The sequence below is a fragment of the Triticum dicoccoides genome, chromosome 5A, assembly GCF_002162155.2.
Source record: "Triticum dicoccoides isolate Atlit2015 ecotype Zavitan chromosome 5A, WEW_v2.0, whole genome shotgun sequence".
Classification (NCBI taxonomy): domain Eukaryota; kingdom Viridiplantae; phylum Streptophyta; class Magnoliopsida; order Poales; family Poaceae; genus Triticum; species Triticum dicoccoides.
In genome coordinates, this window is record NC_041388.1 from 697700357 (window position 1) to 697719080 (window position 18724).

An 18724-nucleotide genomic window follows, 5' to 3' on the forward strand; every position below is an offset into this window, starting at 1 on the left:
AGCCTCATAATAATATCAATTTTTCATGTTCTATAAATCAAAATCTTACCGAAATATATATGTGTATATTATATGGGGTATCATCTAGGTATATTAATTTCTTTTTAAACAAGTGTGTAGTATAGTATATAATATATGGTGGGTACCGTGCAGGAATGGAGCCACAGGTTGGCATGGCCAGTGGCAGTAGTAGTGTCCATTTGATAAGGAGGTTCCGATTTCATGGCGACGTGGACCTCTTTGGCCACACCGGCGATGTCCCTGGAGATGTCCATGCCGCTCGGCTGGTACCCTATCACCATTACAACCTAGACACCAATAGTACAATAGTAACTAATTGTTAGCACATTAATCACGATCAAATAATAACAATGAACAATAGTATGCATTCTGTACGACGCACCTGACCGCGAAATCGATCAGGCACACGGTAGTTGTGGCTGTGCATCTGTTTCCCGGGCCAGCAATGGATACCTACACTACGAAATTGTACGTCGGCAAATCGGATCGACCGGTGAGATGCAACGGTAAATTGTTGGAAGCTTTTGCCCCCTCGAGGGGCTTAAGACAAGGTGACCCATCGAGTCCTTACCTTTTCTTGTTCGTGGCTGATGAGCTGGCTAGCTTGCTTAACAATGAGGTTACAACGAATCTCTTCTCCCCTTAAAGATTGCTCGAGGGAGCCCAGGAATATCAAATCTCGTCTTTGTGGATGGTAGCTTACTCTTCTTCAAGGCCTCAGTTGTGCATGCCACGAGAATCAATGATGTACTGAACTTATTTCAAAAATGTACCTGGAAGCTCCTCAGTCCAAGTAAATGCTCTTTTTTTTACTGAAGCTTGCCCATCACGAGTCAAAGAAGAGATTAAGATAATCTTGGGCATGGAATCCTTCTCATTTGAAAGTAAATATTCGAGCCTGCCCACGTCTGAAGGAATAATGAAGAATGACAAGTTCCAACCAATCATGGACAGATTTGGGAAGAGGTGCAATGATTGGAATGAGAGGATCATGTCTCAGGCGGCAAAAAAAGTCAACATTAAAGCTGTCGTCCAAGCATTGCCAACATATGTCATGGGAGTGTTCAAGTTGAACATAGGCTTTTGTAAGAAGTATGAGAACATCATAAGTGCAAGGTTCATTGCATGACCAAACTTAAAAGGGATGGTGGTATAGGTTTCCGTGGCATGCATTTATTCAACCAAGCCTTGCTGGCTAGGCAAGGTTGGAGACTTAGCCAGAAACCCAATAGCCTCTGAGCTAGAGTGCTAAAGTCCAAATACTACCCACATTGAAACCTTCTGACGCATCGCAAGCCTAGAGAGGCATCAAATTTGGCCTTGAGCTCTTAAAAAGGGGTATGATTTGGTGAGTGGGAAATGGAAGAAGCTTTCAGATTCAGAGGGACCAATGGATACCTAGAAAAGAGGGGCGCAGAACTGCGGAATTTATAAGGAGATCGAGGCTTCGGTGGGTTAATCAACTAATTTTGATCTAGATACAAGTGAATGGAATGTTAAGCAACGTATCTACCACGACAGAGTTGACGTATGGGTTCGACCAGGAGTCCACCTCAAACCAAAGCTATAGACTAGGGTAGTTGTGATTCTCTCTTATCTATTGTAACTATCTCTATCTCTCTAGTCTATCCCTTGGATCTCAAGTCAGGATCCCAACGATGTAATCAACCTCTGTACGCTATGCGGGAGTTGCACCCCGACCCTATATAACACGAAGCCGTCGCCCTAGGCAGGGTACGACGTTCTCTCACATTGTAATCAGAGCCTACCTCTTCCATCTCATCTATTTTCTCCATTGCCAGAAACCTCCCACCATGGCCTCCTCCGGCTCCTCCAACTCAACCCTCTCCGGCCAGATCACCGAGCGCCTCACCCACACCAACTACATCCTCTGGCGCACCCAGATCACGCCGCAGCTCCGAGGTGCTGGTTTCTTCGGGTATGTTGATGGGAGCGTACCCGAGCCGGCCAAAGTCGTCGTCACCAAGGACAAGGATGGCAAGGAGGAGTCCATCCCCAATCCTCTTCACCACATGTGGATCCGAGAGGATCAGCAGGTACTGGGAAATCTCCTGAATAACCTCTCGAAGGAAGTGCTCGTGCAGGTCACCTCAATCGTCCATGCACACGAGCTCTGCTCGGCGCTGGCAAAGATGTTCTCGTCGACCTCGCTGTCCCGCGTCAACAACATCCGGGCAGCGCTCACCAACGTGTAGAAGGGCACACGGTCTGTGGCCACCTTCTTCGCGCACATGCGATCTCTCGCTGACGAGCTCGTGGCGGCCGGTAAACCCCTAGACGACGACGAGCTCATCTCCTACCTCATCAACGCCCTGGACATGGAATACCAGCCGCTGGTCTCTGCCCTGGATGCTCGTGTCATCCCAGTCACTCTTGACGAACTGTTCGCTCAGATAAGCAACTTCGATCAAGGAGTGGCCCTCTTCCAAGGGGCTGGGACCGGTGGTGGCTTCAAGTCATCGACAAACGTCGCCACCCGCGGGCGTGGTAGTGGTTCCCGCTCTCGCGGCCCTCCTCGCGGGAAGAGCAGGGCCCCTGGCGGGGGCAACACCAGCGGCAACAACAACGCACGCGGCGGCGGCCGCCCCTCCTACTCCAACACCAAGGGCGGTCGGCGATCGAACGGCTCCACCAACAAATCTCACCCTGATGCTGTCCGCTGCCAAATCTGCGGTAAGCTGGGCCACTCTGCCAAGGACTGTTGGTACCGGTTTGATGAAGATGAAAACTCATCTCAAGATGAAAAGGTGGTCGAGGCTGCCGAAGCTTCCTATGGCGTCGATACAAATTGGTACGTCGACAGCGGTGCTACCAACCACATCACCGGTGAGCTGGAGAAGGTGACCATGCGGGAAAAATACCGCGGCGAAGACCACATCCACACCGCTAGTGGAGAAGGTATGAAGATTGGTCATATTGGTCACTCAATAATTAAAACCCCTCATAGGAAAATCCATCTAAAAAGAATCTTGCATGTTCCTAGTGCCAACAAAAATCTTCTTTCTGTCCACCGCATTGCCATTGGTAATCACGTCTTTCTTGAATTTCACCCCTTCTTCTTTTTGATCAAGGATCAAGCAACGAGGAGGGTGCTATATCGATGTAGATGCATTCTTGGGCTTTACCCGTTGATCCCGGAGATTAGAAGATTCGATAAACAAGTTCTTAGTGCCACCAAAGTGTCTTCAACACGGTGGCACAATCGATTAGGCCATGCAGATTTCTCTTTAGTTGAGTGTTTTGTGATTCGTGTTGTTGGGGATCGTGATGTTGAAACAGTTTGTGATTCGTGTCAAAGGGCCAAGAGCCACAAATTGCCTTATCCAATTTGTACTAGTATTTCTACCAAACATTTGCAAGTTATTTTTTCTGATGTATGGGGGCCTGCTCCCTCTTCTGTTGGTAGACATACATATTATGTGAGTTTCATTTACGACTATATCAAGTTCACATGGATCTATCTCCTTAAGAAACGTTCGGATGTTTGCCAAGTTTTTCTCAATTTTCAAGCTCTCTTTGAAAGAAAATTTGATAGTAAAATCCTTGCTCTCCAATCTGATCGGGGAGGGGAGTATGAGAAACTAAACTCATTCTTCCAAAAACTTGGCATATCCCATCATGTTTCATGTCCTCATGCCCATCAACAAAATGGGTCAGCCGAGCGCATGCATCGACACATTGTCGATGTTGGGTTTTCCCTTCTAGCCGGCGCCTTCATGCCCCTCAAATTTTGGGACGAGGCTTTCTTCACCGCTGTCCACATTATCAATATGCTACCTAGTCGTGTAATTAACAATGAAACTCCCATGGAAAGGCTATTTCACACCAAACCAGACTACCACGTCTCTTCGCGTGTTTGGGTGCGCCTGTTGGCCTAATCCTTGTCCCTACAATGATCGTAAACTCACGCTTAGATCCAGACTGTGTGCATTCATTGGCTATAGTGCTCAAACACAAAGGCGTCAAGTGCCTTACATTTCCACGGGTCGCGTTTAATCTCTCGAGATGTCGTGTTTGATGAAACAAAATTTCCTTTCGCCAATCTTCACCCCCAATGTCGGTGCTCTCCTACATCAGGAAATACTTCTTCTACCATCTAGTTTCACCGGCGTTGATCAAGGGGGAAATGATTGTGATGATCAACTATTGACTAATCCTCATAACCGTGCTCTTGAGTCTTGTGCTGATGCAGATGCCAACTCTGAAGAAAATGGTGAAGAAAACACTCAAAAGGGTGCACAACACGCTCCAAATGAGCGATATTTGTTGTGTCACTCGACGGGAGACAAATTCGGCTCGGGATCGATGCCTCAGCAGCGCGCTAGCGAATCCTCCACGGGATCCGCGCTGCGGCAGGGCGTCAGCGCATCGGATCCCGCGTCCCCTGTGCGGTGCGGCAGCAGCTAGCCAATCGCCGCCACGCGGGCCTCTCCAACTGGGCCAGCCACGGCCTCCACTCCACGCCGATCACCCGACGACACGTGCCAGCCCTCGTCTCGCTGGCCAGCGGGCAGACCCCGCCACTACGTGCGCCGCCAGCCAGGTGGGCCTCCAGGCGCAGAATTTGATGCAGGCACGGGATCCGGTGCTGATCCCACCAGACCTACCACGGGCGCGTGATCAGAGGTGGATTCGCCCAGGCCCACGCAATCATTGCGCCATGATGGGCCTGACACGGATCACATGCGCGCTGCGGGATCTTCTGCTCCAACAAATACGTCCACACCAACCGCAGACGCCACAAAAAATCCCGTCGCTACAGGAGATACCACATCAGGAGCACCAGCCCTGTCTGCCTCGGGATCGCCATGATGAGAGGCTGGATCTTCTGCGGAGGGCAACAGTGTGGCCTCTCCCGCTCCTCCGCGTACAAGGCTACAAAGGGGGGTAATTCAACCTGTTAATTATAAATAGATAACCAAATTTGGTTTAACTTGGTCCACAGGTGAAACAGACACTCTTGATGAAGCGCTTGGTGATGTCCGGTGGAAAAAGGCCATGGAAGAAGAATACATGGTACTTCAGAAAAACAGACCATGACATTTAGTTCCCCATGGCAAGGTAAAAATTTAATTGATTGCAAGTGGGTTTACAAAATAAAGAGAAAGTCTGATGGAACTATAGATCACTACAAGGCCAGATTGGTTGCAAAAGGCTTCAAACAACGGTATGGTATTGACTATGAGGACACATTTAGTCCCGTTGTAAAAGCTGCCACTATCAGTCTTCTTCTGTCTATTGTTGTGTCCAGGGGATGGAGCCTTAGACAACTAGATGTACAGAATGCGTTCCTCCATGGCATTCTGGAAGAGGAAGTATACATGAAACAACCTCCTGGGTTTCAAAACAAGAGTAAGCCTTTTCATGTGTGCAAGCTTGATAAAGCCTTATATGGACTGAAGCAGGCTCCCAGAGCATGGTAGTCACGTCTGAGTCAGAAATTGCAAGCACATGGCTTTACTCCCTCCAAGTCTGATACATCTCTGTTTATTTACAATAAGTCAAATACATCAATGTTTGTGTTGATTGATGTAGATGATATCATTGTCACAAGTTCATTAGATGAAGCTGTGGCAGGGCTGTTAAAAGATCTAAGTGCTGAATTTGCTCTCAAGGACTTGGGAGACTTGCATTTCTTTCTAGGTATTGAGTTAAAGAAACATGAAGATGGCCTCCACCTATCTCAAGAAAAATATGCTACTGATCTGGTAAGAAGAGTTGGTTTACAAGGATGCAAACCTTCGTTGACTCCTCTCTCAAGCACAGAAAAATTATCACTTGAAGAGGGAGTTCTCTTTAATCAAGAAGACAATACTAGATACAGGAGTTTGGTAGGGGATCTTTAGTACTTAACCTTGACAAGACCTATATATCTTTTGCTGTCAACAAGGTCTGCCAGTTTCTTCATGCACCCACCACAGTTCACTGGACTGCTGCCAAACACATTGTGAGATATGTAAAACATACTGTGAACCTTGGTCTTACTTTCAACAAGTTATCATCCAATCTTGTTAGTGCATTCTCTGACTCATGATGTGCTAAGAAACAGGCTACGATATCCAGGTCAAGCACGGAAGCAGAGGATGAAGCATTAGCAAATGCTACAGCAGAAATTATCTGGGTTCAGTCCATGTTAAGAGAACTTTATGTGAAGCATACCAGAATTCCATGTTTATGGTGTGACAACTTGGGTGCCACTTATTTATCTGCTAATCCAGTGTTCCATGCAAGAGCAAAACACATTGAGATATATTTCCACTTTGTCAGAGAAAGAGTTGCCAACAGACAATTGGAAATTCGGCTTGTTCATTCACGAGACCAAGTTGCAGATGGCTTTACAAAAGCATTGCCCACAAGAAACTTTGAAGAGTTCAAACGTAATATCAACTTAACACAGTTGTGATTAAAGGAGGGTGTTAAGCAACGTATCTACCACGACAGAGTTGACGTATGGGTTCGACCAGGAGTCCACCTCAAACCGAAGTTATAGACTAGGGTAGTTGTGATTCTCTCTTATCTATTGTAACTATCCGTATCTCTCTAGTATATCCTTTGGATCTCAAGTCAGGATCCCAACAATGTAATCAACCTCTGTAAGCTATGCGGGAGTTGCGCCCCGACCCTATATAACACGAAGTTGTCGCCCTAGACAGGGTACGACGTTCTCTCACATGGAACACAAAGTTCATCAACCAAAATTTCCAACCCTTTGATGCGGACACTAGTAGAAAAAGGGCATTTAGTCCCGGTTCATAAGGGGCCTTTAGTCCCGGTTCTGGAACCGGGAATAAAGGGTCGGTACTAAAGCCTCCCCCTTTAGTCCCGGTTCTAACTGGAACCGGGACTAAAGGCCCTCCACGTGGCCGATGCCTGGAGGTCCACCTTTAGTCCCGGTTGGTAACACCAACCGGTACTAAAGGAAATTTTATGAATTTTTTTTGAATTTCAAATTTCTAAATTATTTTAACCTCTAATCTCTAATCACCCCTCATCACTGCTCAATTTAACCTTTAATCTCTAATCACCCCTCATCATTCCAAATCATCTAACTTCCCGAACGGTCACCCATCCTCTCACTACTCCAGCCTGAGCACGCTTAACTTCCGGATTCTATTCTCTCTCGTTTCCAAGTCTGCACTTGTTGTTTTCCTGACAATAGTAAGATGTCAATCCTATTAACCCTCAGGAATTTAGCTTGAGCATGAAGTCACACATTTCACTGTTTGAGTTTGAAACTATTGTTCTAAAAATCAATAATTATTTAGTAACACTAATATTTCTTGAATAAGTAGTTTGACCACAGTTTGACCATAGTTTGACCACAGTTTGACCATAGTTGACCAAAATTCAAAAAAACTGAAATAATTATTTAGTAACACTAATATTCTTGAATAATTATTTAGTAACACTAATACTTCTTGAATAAGTAGTTTGACCATAGTTTGACCAGATTTAACAAAATTTCAAAAAAAGCTGAAATTTGAGCATAACTTTTTTCCCTTTTAGAATTTGAGGATTCTAAAAATTGGCAAACATGCCGTAGGCGGTCTCCATTAGATGCGGATTTTCGTTCCGAACATTTTGATATATTATACGTTTTTTTCCGACATCGTATGCAAAAGTTATAGCCGTTTTACATTTTCCCTACATTTTTTGCAAAACATGTCCAAATTTAAGTTTTTAAATTTTCCTAACTAATAGATGTAGTAATATAACTACCTCTCGAAGGATTTTATTTTTTGAAGTTTTTATCATTTTCTTTTGATTTTTTCAAAACAAAAAAGGCGATCCACAGGGGGGGGCGGGGGGTAGAGTTTGAAAATGGGATCTTTAGTCCCGGTTTGAGACACAAACCGGGACTAAAGGGCATCACACCCTTTAGTCCTGGTTCGTGTCTCAAACCGGGACTAAAGGTCTAATCTTTAGTCCCGGTTTGAGACACAAACCGGGACTAAAGGGCATCACACCCTTTAGTCCTGGTTCGTGTCTCAAACCGGGACTAAAGGTCTAATCTTTAGTCCCGGTTTGAGACACAAACCGGGACTAAAGGGCATCGCACTCTTTAGTCTCGGTTCGTGTCTCAAACCGGGACTAAAGGGCTCAGGTGAACCGGGACTAAAGCCTTAGCCGCACGAACCGGGACCAATGCTCATATTAGTCCCGGTTCATGACTGAACCGGAACTAATATGAATATTGTCCCATGACCAAAGCCCTGTTTTCTACTAGTGGGAAGAGATCTGCAAAATGAGAATTCCCTCAAATATGGTAGAGGACCGTGTAGCATGGCACTATGAAAAGCCCCGAGTCTTCACTGTCGAAGTGCATATAAATTGGCATATGAGATAAAAAAAAACAATGCTACAGCTGCTCTCTGTAGCTCTTCTAGGGATGCGGGTGATAGGAACATTTGGGAGCTGATTTTTGTTTTTTGAGGGGGATTTGGGAGCTGATCTGGAAAGCTAGAATTCCTAAGAAAATCAAAATCTTTGGCTGGCGTGTTGCCACACAATCCCTTGCCACAAAAAACAGAATGCTTTCAGGAGAAGAATTGTCAAGGAGAACATGAGGATTGGCTTCAGATGTTGCGGGATCCACAATCTAAAACTAACAGAAATAGAACTCTGTTGCTACTCTGGCAAGCTTGGCACCTAAGAAACAACGTGGTGCATACTGCATAGGGACGGAAAAGATACCGTGTCAGGATCTGTGGTGTTCTTAAACAGGTTTGATGAGCATCTAAATGAAGCATCGCAGAACACTGATACTGCAAAAAGAAAAAACTCTTGGTCCTTGCACACTTCCAGATTGATTGGCTTGACACTAACCATTGGTCTGCTCCGGAACCAGGGGTTGTGAAAGCTGAAATCTGACGCCGCCTCCTTCTCTGAATCTGGTGACAGATATGGATTGGTGCGGTAGCCAGGGATCATCGAGGTCAGTCTGTATGCCAAAGCATTGATCGTTGCTCAACAGTGGAGGAAGCCGAGACAGTAGTAGCGCTGATTGGCTTGAAAGAATTAGCCAAAGTTTACTGGTTATGAGGTAGTCCTGCAGGTTGACACTGCTGTCGTCGGACGGGATAATCGGATCGATCGGAAGTACTACGTACTACGATCAGCAGCGAGGGATAGAATAGATCGGGCGGAGCTAATTACCGGCGATGGCGGCGACGCGCGGCTCGGTGAAGTGGCCGTTGCAGACGACCACGGCGTCGAACACGTCCTCCTCCAGCTCGCCCTCGGCGCCGTCGGGCCTCCTCGAGCGGTACGAGACCCTCCAGCCCGCCGCGCCCGCGCCATCGTCCCTGCTGCGCCGGACGCTGACGACCTCCGTCTCGAACCGGACGAGCCCGAGGAGGTCGAACCGCCGCGCGAACTCCTCGAGGTACCGGAGCACCTCCGGGTGCCCGGGGAACCTGCGCGGGTCGGCGGAGGAGCGGTCCGCGACGAAGGGGAAGTCGAGGAAGCCCATGGACTCGCGGGGGAGGTTGGTGCGGAGGGACGCGTAGAGGCTCGAGTGCGCGCCGCCGGCGCCGAGCGGGTCGGCCGGGTCGGCGGCGTTCGAGTCCTCGTAGCGCCAGGTGCCGCCCACGGCCGCGGCGCGCTCGAAGACGACGGGCGCGTGGCCCTCGCGCCGCAGCTCGCGCGCCGCCGCCAGGCCCGCCGCCCCCGCGCCGATCACGGCGACGCGGGAGCGTGATGGTTTGTCGGAGGAGGGGGGAAGTCGGTGGCGTGCTCTGCTCGATCTTCAGCTTCTTTCGGCTGGCATCGCAGTCGCAGGACGAGGAAAAGTCGCGTTCTGCTGTCTTCACAGCCGCCTTCTTTTCTTTCCTTTTTGATTGATTGATGACGAAAAGCAATTTTGGCTGAAGAACTGCCGTCACGTGCTGGTTTGTTATTCTCGCACGTGGCTGTTCTAGGTTTTTTTTTTTTCTTTGAGGTTCCTGTTCTAGGCTTTTAATTCTGCACTTTTCATGATTTTCACACATTTGTTTTTTATTATACCTCTGGTCGTTTTTTTGTAGCCGTCTGATCAGCACGAATCTCAGTAGTTCGAGGCTCCTCGGTCTCGCGTACCGGGTTGTTTGTGTCAGGTTCCTTTTGCTTTGTTGGACTTTTCTTTCATTTCGGGTTTGCGGGTCACCGATGTTTGAAGTAGAAAGTAAAAAACAAGAGAGTTGAATAAAGATGATCCATTCGTCTTTATTGATGATAGAAATGAGGTATTCATACCCAGACGGAAGTACACATGATGTTTGGCGGTCAAGTAAACACATAGTTACTTAAGAGCCAAGGAATTACATAGTTGCCTTGAGAGCCAAGGAAGTACATGATTGCTTGAGAACCAAGCAACATATCTAACAATTAACTTAATCCTAATTAGCTTAATTAATAAGCAAATATTCTATTCTGAACACCCCCCTTTAGAACGCCTCTTCTTTGGTATATCCATCATCTTGACAAATTCTTTGAATAATCTTGAATGTCTCCTTCAAAAATCATGTGGGAAAAATATGAGGAGAATAGTGCAGATATGTTGCTAAAGCTTCTTTAAACCTAGCAGGAAAAATAATAAGGAGAAATGATACAACATATAATGATTATTGTCTCTTGATAACTCATATGAGAAAAACCTTTGAAGAAGGAGAAAACTCATCAGTGAGTTTGGAGAACAATTAATATGTCGTGAGTACTTTCTTTAAAAAAACTTAATAGGGAAAATATAAAGTATGACATATGATCTTTGAGAAGATATTGCCTCATTAAAAACCATTATGAGAAACTTTGAGAGAAAACTCACAAGGGAAAAGAGTGCGATCTGATATGCCATTGAAAACTCCTTTAAAACTCAGTGGGAAAAATATAAGGAGAAAATGATATGACATATACAGGCACTTGTGTTCATATTGTCTCATTAAAAACCTTTCATGAGAAACCATTAGGGAAAAACCTCATGAGGGGGAAAGGAGTACAATATATGCAATCTAATGATTGTAAACATGTTATAGTTTGGGAGATTACTCCTCCTGAACTTTGGAAATCCAGAAGATGTCTCTTACCAATTCCATTGACATGATCATGACATTGTGAATAATCTGTTGGATTTTCACAGTATTTTGTTTGATATTGTTTCCTTACTTTCTATAATTTGTGAGGATAAGTAATTTTTGAGCAATGTGTTGTATGATATTGCTCTTCATATAATGTGCAGGTATTGAGTAACACAAGTGGTAGCGTCTTTATAAATCAAGTTATGTGATTCTGATGAATCTCAACCACGTGATTTTGAGTGTGGTTAATCATTTTGCTAAGCCATGCATATTTTGCAATGCTTTTAGATAAAGCAATTATGTCGGTCATGCATATTTTGGAAATAGGGAAAATCATTATGATCTTTGAGAAGATATTGCCTCATTAAAGCCCATTTAGATGACTTCCATATGCAGTCTATTCTAGCAAATTCAGTCATTGATATGGCATTGTTGGGATAAAAGAAAGATCCAATATCATTATATCATATCATGGTCATATCTTGTATTTCCTGGTGGAAATATCCAAGATTTATTGTGAGCTTGAGATCTAAGCTAATATTTCTTATATCAGCCATATACTTTTTGTTGGGGGTTGCACGCTGAACAAAGATAGCAAATATAGTGTCAGGCCTGACGTAGTTTGCAAATTATATGAGTGCTTTGACATTAGTGAGATATAGAACATCAGGTCCTGATGTCACTTCATTATCACCCCTATTTACAAATGGATTTGTACCCTATCAGGGGTAGTATGACCATATTAGATCTCTTTTATTGGTATGATATATCCAAATTGAACTTCTCGTATATGTTTTGGATATATGTAGACTAATATGTATTCTTGAGAGAATGCTCAAGTTGTAAGCTTAAGCTAAATTTGGTTGAATCCAAATTTTCTGTCCAGAGATGATTTTATGTATTTTTAGGTCTTTTAGAGACATTGATGACGAAATCATCGAAATACACTGAAGTGATGTAAGGAAATCAAAATTTTATTTTCTTTATTAAAACACATAAACAATCATCATTATTCGAGTAATCCTTTTGAAGAATGAACCCATTTAGTCAGCAGTACCATATAATTCCGACTATTTCAAGTCATAGAGTGACTTATGAAGTTTTACACAAAACTTGTTGCGATTTACCTTTGGATTTGGAAGTATAAGCCCTTCAGGGACTTCAATAGAGATTTCCAAAATGAGTGATCCATATGAGTATGTATTCACTGGATACTGCATAGATATTATTATTATTTTATTACCAATGATATTTAGTATCAAAACATAATTCCACTCATATCAAGAGGGTATGTTACATCATAATTGATGTCGGGTCTCTGCATAAACCGTTTTGCTACAAGCCTCACTTTCTCACCACCTCATTGACTTAGTCTATGAATGAGAAGTTTTTAGTATTCCATACCACTGTTCAAGATATCTTCCGATATTCCGATAAATTGGCCGATTTATCGCTTATCGTGGTCTGACCGATAAGATAAATTGGACGATAAATCAACCGACATGGCGATAAATCGGCCTATATGCTGATAAACTGGCTGATTTACCCCTTATCGTAGGTCGACCGATAAGTTCCCGATAAGTGATATCCCCAACATTGTTCCATACAGAAGATACTTATGAGAAGTAGGTATTACTGCGGTAAGTACTACTTGTTTGCAGAGTGAGTACTATTCTTCATTACTTGCTTCCTTTTGTGTGAACCAATATGAGTGCAAGAGGCACTCTACCATGGATTTTGGTTCAGGGCCCAAAAGGCTTTAGCAATTTGAGAAAAATATATGTCGACAAATGAAGTCTTTAGTTTATATGATTCTAATGGAATGATTGAAGTTTGTGGATAATATATTCCTTCCTTTAACTCCTTGTGATTTCCTACAATAAATGGAGTCAAGGTATTTCGATGTCCCGGCACTAAACATTTGTGCACATTTATGTTGGCCTTTGGATGATGAGCATCCAGTGAGGTGTCTTTCAACTTGATGTTGAATTACATTTACTGGTTAAGGATTTTTTATTTTTAAATTCACCCCGGGGGGGGGGGATTTCCCCACCTGAATTTTCATATATCTGGGCCGGACCGCCCGAGTAAACAAGTCAACATTACATTTTTACAAGCAGGGAAGGAGACAGAGGAGTGGGGGGGGATGTAACACTAGGTGGTCAGGCACTGAATCCACACATCGGCAGCGTCCTTGAGGGCCGCAGGGAGGCGGACACGCCACAACACGACATCCTCTCTGCAAAGCTGCAATAGCCGGGGGAGCGAGGGTGGCATGTTCTGGAAGACCACGGGGTTGCGGTGCTTCCATAGTTGCCAGCAGCAAAGGAGCAAGAAAGCTGGCCCCGTCCGAGGAGGGATGTAACGCCCTCGATGCGGCTATATCTCCTATGTGTCGAAGCACGACTTAGAGGCATAACCGCATTGAAAGCAATGTCGCAAGTAAGGTAATCTTCACAACAACCCATGTAAATAAATAAAGGGGAAAGGTACATAGTTGGCTTACACTCGCCACGTCACACAAATACATAAATAAGTCATTACATTCATCCAATACACTCAGGGTCCTACTACGGTACCAAAAAAAGATCAACCCCCAAAAGCGACAAAGTCCCTGATCGCCCCAACTGGGCACCACTACTGATCATCTGGGAAAGACACGTAGTAACGGCGAGAGTCTTCGCCGAACTCCCACTTGAGCTCGGTCATATCATCTGGAACGGTATCATCGGTCCCTGCAGCTGGTTTAGGAAGGAATCTGTGAGTCATGGGGACTCAGCAATCTTGCACCCCCGCGATCAAGACTATTTAAGCTTATAGGTAAGGCAAAGGTATGAGGTGGATCTGCAGCAAGCGACTAGCATATATGGTGGCTAACATATTCGCAGAAGAGAGCGAGAAGAGAAGGCAAAAGCACGGTCGAACAACTATGATCAAGAAGTGATTCTAGAACAACCTACGCCAAACATTACTCCAACACCGTGTTCACTTCCCGGACTCCCCCGAGAAGAGACCATCACGGTTACACACGTCGTTGGTGCATTTTAATTAAGTTAAGTTTCAGGTTATCTACAACTGGACATTAACAAATTCCCATCTGCCCATAACCGCGGGCACAACTTTCGAAAGTTCAAATCCCTGCAGGGGAGTCCCAACTTAGCCCATCACAAGCTCTCACGGTCAGCGAAGGATATTCCTTCTCCCAAGACATTCCGATCAGGCTCGGCATCCCGGTTACAAGACATCCTCGACAATGGTAAAACTAAACCAGCAACACCACCCAGATGTGCCGACAAATCCCGATAGGAGCTGCACATATCTCGTCCTCAGGGCACACCGGATGAGCAAGACGTCGGGTAGGCCAGCCCAGAGTTGCCCCTGGTAGCCCCGGACATTGCTCAGTTGGACCAACACTTAGAGAAGCACTGGCCTGGGGTGGGGGGGGGGTTAAAATAAAGATGACCCTTGAGTCCGTGAAACCCAAGGGAAAAAGTCTAGGTGGCGAATGGTAAAACCAATATTGGGCATTGCTGGAAGAGTTTTATTCAAGGCGAACTGTCAAGGGGTTCCCATTATAACCCAACCATGTAAGGAACGCAAAATCCGGAAACATAACACCGATATGACGGAAACTAGGGCGGCAAGAGTGGAACAAAACACCAGGCATAAGGCCGAGCCTTCCACCCTTTACCAAGTATATAGGTGCATTAAGATAAACAAGATAATATTGTGATATCCCAATAATAAACAATGTCCCAACAAGGAACGATCTCCAATCTTCACCTGCAACTAGCAACGCTATAAGAGGGGCTGAGCAAAGCGATAACATAGCCAAACAACGGTTTGCTAGGACATGGTGGGTTAGAGGTTTGACATGGCAATTTGGGAGGCATGATAAGCAAGTGGTAGGTATCGTAGCATAGGCATAGCAAAAGAGCGAGCATCTAGCAAGCAAAGATAGAAGTGATTTCGAGGGTATGGTCATCTTGCCTGCAAAGTACTCAGAGTTGCCTTGATCCTCGTAAGCGAACTGAATGGGCTCCTCGTTCACGAACTCGTCTCCCAGCTCTACCCAAGCAAGAACAACAAGCAAAAGGAACGCAATCAACCACGTGCAATGCTCAAGCAACATGATGCAAATAAGGTATGATATGCGGGATGCGATATGTGATGCATATGCATGATTTGCAAATGAATGATTGAACCTGGCATCAACTTGGAATTCCAAGAGTGCCACTGGAAAGGGGAGTTGATTTCGGTTGAAATCGATATAAAGATCACCGGAATCGGATGCACGGTTTGGAAATGGCAAGCAAAACAAATATGGCACCGGTCTGCGATAATCAGCAAGTAGCCATCTAAATGCAACAAGAACAACATGCTACAGCACTCAAACATGACAACAAAATACATGAAAGGGATACACTCATGATGCTTGACAAAAGATGGGCACTGAGCTATGGCTAATTCATCCATTAACAGGTTCAAACAAGCATGGCAAAAATGCAAATGATAACAGGTTTCAGACTTAGTGAAATAACAACAAATCAGGAATTTATCATCAGGAAGCAATCTTTAGAGCATGAAAGCTATATGCTAAAGGAACTTAACATGGCAAAGCAAGGCATGGCATGAAGCTACTCAAAGCACTTAACAAAAGTCCCTTAGTGACCTTGAGCCAAAAGGGATCGGAAAATACAATTGCAAGCATGTGAACATAGCAAAAAATATAAACAGATTCAGACTTAGTGAAAAACTGGAGCATGCAAAACAAATTAACAAGTAGGCATGTTTACGAGCTCGATGCACTCACTACAGAGCATGGCATGACAAACTAAGAATACACCCATCAAGAAGACATGGCATAGAAGCTAGACATGGCAAGAACAACCTCATAGCATGCACGGATCAATAGCAACATCCTCGGCAAAATCGCTAAACATGTCAACAATCTGCCAGGATCATTTTATAGCAAAAGTAGAGCTCGATGCACTCAAGCTAGGGTGCTCCATAAATAAAAACAAAGGCATGGATGGATAGAGAACCACAATATTAACAAAACATCCTTACTGATCATCCTCAAAATAGGCACGGATCACTAGGAAACAACATGAACATATGGCATAAAAACAAAAACAGAACAAGAACTTAGTGAAAAACTAAGTCCCTGAAATCAGCATCAACGATTACGCTACTTTGCATGCTTGTTCTAGTCACCACAAATATCAAAAAAATACATGGCATACACCCCTGTAAAGATGGCATGGCATTCTACAAAACACATGTAGAGCTCAGGATCATAACATGCACACATTAATCATGGCAAAAATGACAAAAGGCCATTTGCTGAAACAGATCTGACATATTCCTCAAATAGGCCTCTTACAACAGCATTTCGGGCATCAAGATGAGCTCAAATAGAAATGATGCAATGAGATGAAATGATTTACTCATCGAGTCGAACATTTTGATATGCTGCACGCATGAATCAGAGCTACGATGACAGAGTTATGGCATGCGGAAAAATGTAAAAAAATACTGAGAGAGGGGCAAAAAGTCAACCGATCCGGATCTAGGGTTTGCGTGGATCGAGGTTTGTCGCCGGCGAGCACTGTAGAAGGCCGGAGAGTCACCGGAGATCGCGTTGAAGGCTCGGGGAAGATGCCCCCGGGCCGGACCTCACCGGATCCGGCCGGAGCTAGGCGCGGGGCGGCGGAGGAGGGCTGCGGCGGCTGCCGGAGCGGGCGCTGGCGAGCGCTGCGGCAGCGGGGTCGGCTTCGCGACGAGGCGCGTCGCGGCGGAGGCAGCCGATGACTGGGCGGCGCGCGAGGTAGGGGATGAAGGCGGCGCGGGCGGGCGCCTCTAGCCCGTGCACGGCGCGGGCGGGCCGGCCACGGGCTTCGGCGGGCGCGGCGATGTGGGGCTCGCCCCAGGCGATGTGGCACGAGCGGATTGGCGCGGCGGCGGTGTGTCCGGCACCGGCGGACAATGTCCGGTGCGCTGAGGACGAAGGGGACTAGCGTTGGGGGTGTTTTGACCCGAAATTTTGGGGGAAGGTCTTTATATAGGGGTAGAGGGAGCTAGGAAACTCCAAATGGAGTGCGGTTTTCGGCCACGCGATCGTGATCGAACGCTCTAGGTGACGTGGGCCAGTTTGGATGGGTGTTGGGCTGCAACACACACGAGGCCTTTTCGGTCCCTCGGTTAACCGGTAGTAAACCAAGGCCGCATGACAAGTTTCGGTCCAATCCAAAAACGTTTAACCCCCACACACAAAAAGAGGTAGAAAGGGACACCGGGTGACATAGGAGCGCCGGAATGCAAAACGGACAACGGGAAAAATGCTCGAATGCATGAGACGAACACGTATGCAAATGCAATGCACATGATGAAATGATATGAGATGCATGACAAAGACAAAAACACACGGAGACAAAAACCCGACAACGAGGAAATAGAATAACTTAGTGCCGGAAACGGCAAGAGTTGGGATACATATAAGGTAAATTACATCCGGGGTGTTACAAGGGACCAAGCCCGGAGGTGACATAAGGTGCAATAGCTTGACGGTGGAGACTGTCGGGGTCGCCCCGACAGAGGCCCAGAACTGCCGGGCAAAGGGGCAAGTGAAGATGAGGTGGTCGGCCGTCTCGAGCGGAGCCGAGCGGATAGGGCAGCCAGCCCCAGCCACCTCAACAATGTGCTTACGCAGAAGCACATCTCTCGTATGTATCCGAGCCTGGACCAGGAGCCAGGCGAAGAAGCGGACCCTGCTGGGGGCGTAGCTCATCCAGATGAAGTTGGCGAATGGCGCTCCCACACCAACAAAGTGGCATAGCTGGTAAACCCCGACAGAGCAGAGGTTGGTCCCTTTGGCACAGCCAGGGCAGAGAGCACGAGCGTCGCCCTCCTCGGGCAGAACCAGCGCCTAGATGATGGGGAGGACTCCTCTCTCGCACGCTCCAGAGTGGTTTAGACGCGGTACAAGCCCCCGTCGAGCCCATGTTGGACGACGTGGGCAACTGAGACATCCGGCGAGGTGACGTGGGAGAAGAGAGAGCTCGTCTGGATGGAGAGGGCGCCACCGGGGAGCCAAGAGTCGAGCCAGAACGCCGTTGTGCACCCGTCTCCAACGGAGACAGTGGTGAGCGCCCGGTACAAAGGCATAAGTTTGGAGAGGGACGACCAATGTGGTTCGGGGCGCGTCATGGCTGATGCTGGGGTTAGGAGAGAGTGACCCAATTCGTCCCAAACCCAACGCGCCCATGGGGAGTCCTGGCAAGAGTGAAGTCGATGGAGGAGCTTCAGCAGGAGGCACTGGTTCTGGACCGGGAGGGCGCGCACCCCCAACCCCCCTCCTCCTTTGTCCGTGTGACACGGTCCCAAGCGACAAGGCACTGCGCCCCCGATGCTTTGTCCGCACGGGTCCACAGGAAAGACCGCCGCAGGGCATCGATCGCCCGAAGGACAGACGGAGGTACCTCCATCGCGGCCATGGCGTATGTGGGGAGCGCGTCCAGCACGGCGTTAAGTAGGAAAAGGCGCCCCCCGAAGGACAGGAGCTGAGCACGCCACCTGGAGAGGTAGCGCTCAACCTTGGCGATGAGCAGGAGGAAGTCGTCCATGGTGAG

General features: G+C 46.5%; 1 protein-coding gene across 1 annotated transcript in view; it reads right to left on the reverse strand.

The window, feature by feature from the left end:
• The window catches only part of LOC119300495 (flavin-containing monooxygenase FMO GS-OX-like 2), a 20360-nt gene extending 2058 nt beyond the window's left edge, over positions 1-18302 (reverse strand). Inside the window, exons 1-4 of the mRNA XM_037577436.1 lie at positions 18079-18302; positions 9199-9779; positions 404-474; positions 147-308 (exon numbers count right to left, since the gene is read on the reverse strand). Coding sequence (XP_037433333.1) covers positions 147-308; positions 404-474; positions 9199-9779; positions 18079-18302 — 1038 coding nt within the window. The remainder of the gene's footprint in view (positions 1-146; positions 309-403; positions 475-9198; positions 9780-18078) is intronic.
• Between the last annotated feature and the right edge of the window lie 422 nt (positions 18303-18724).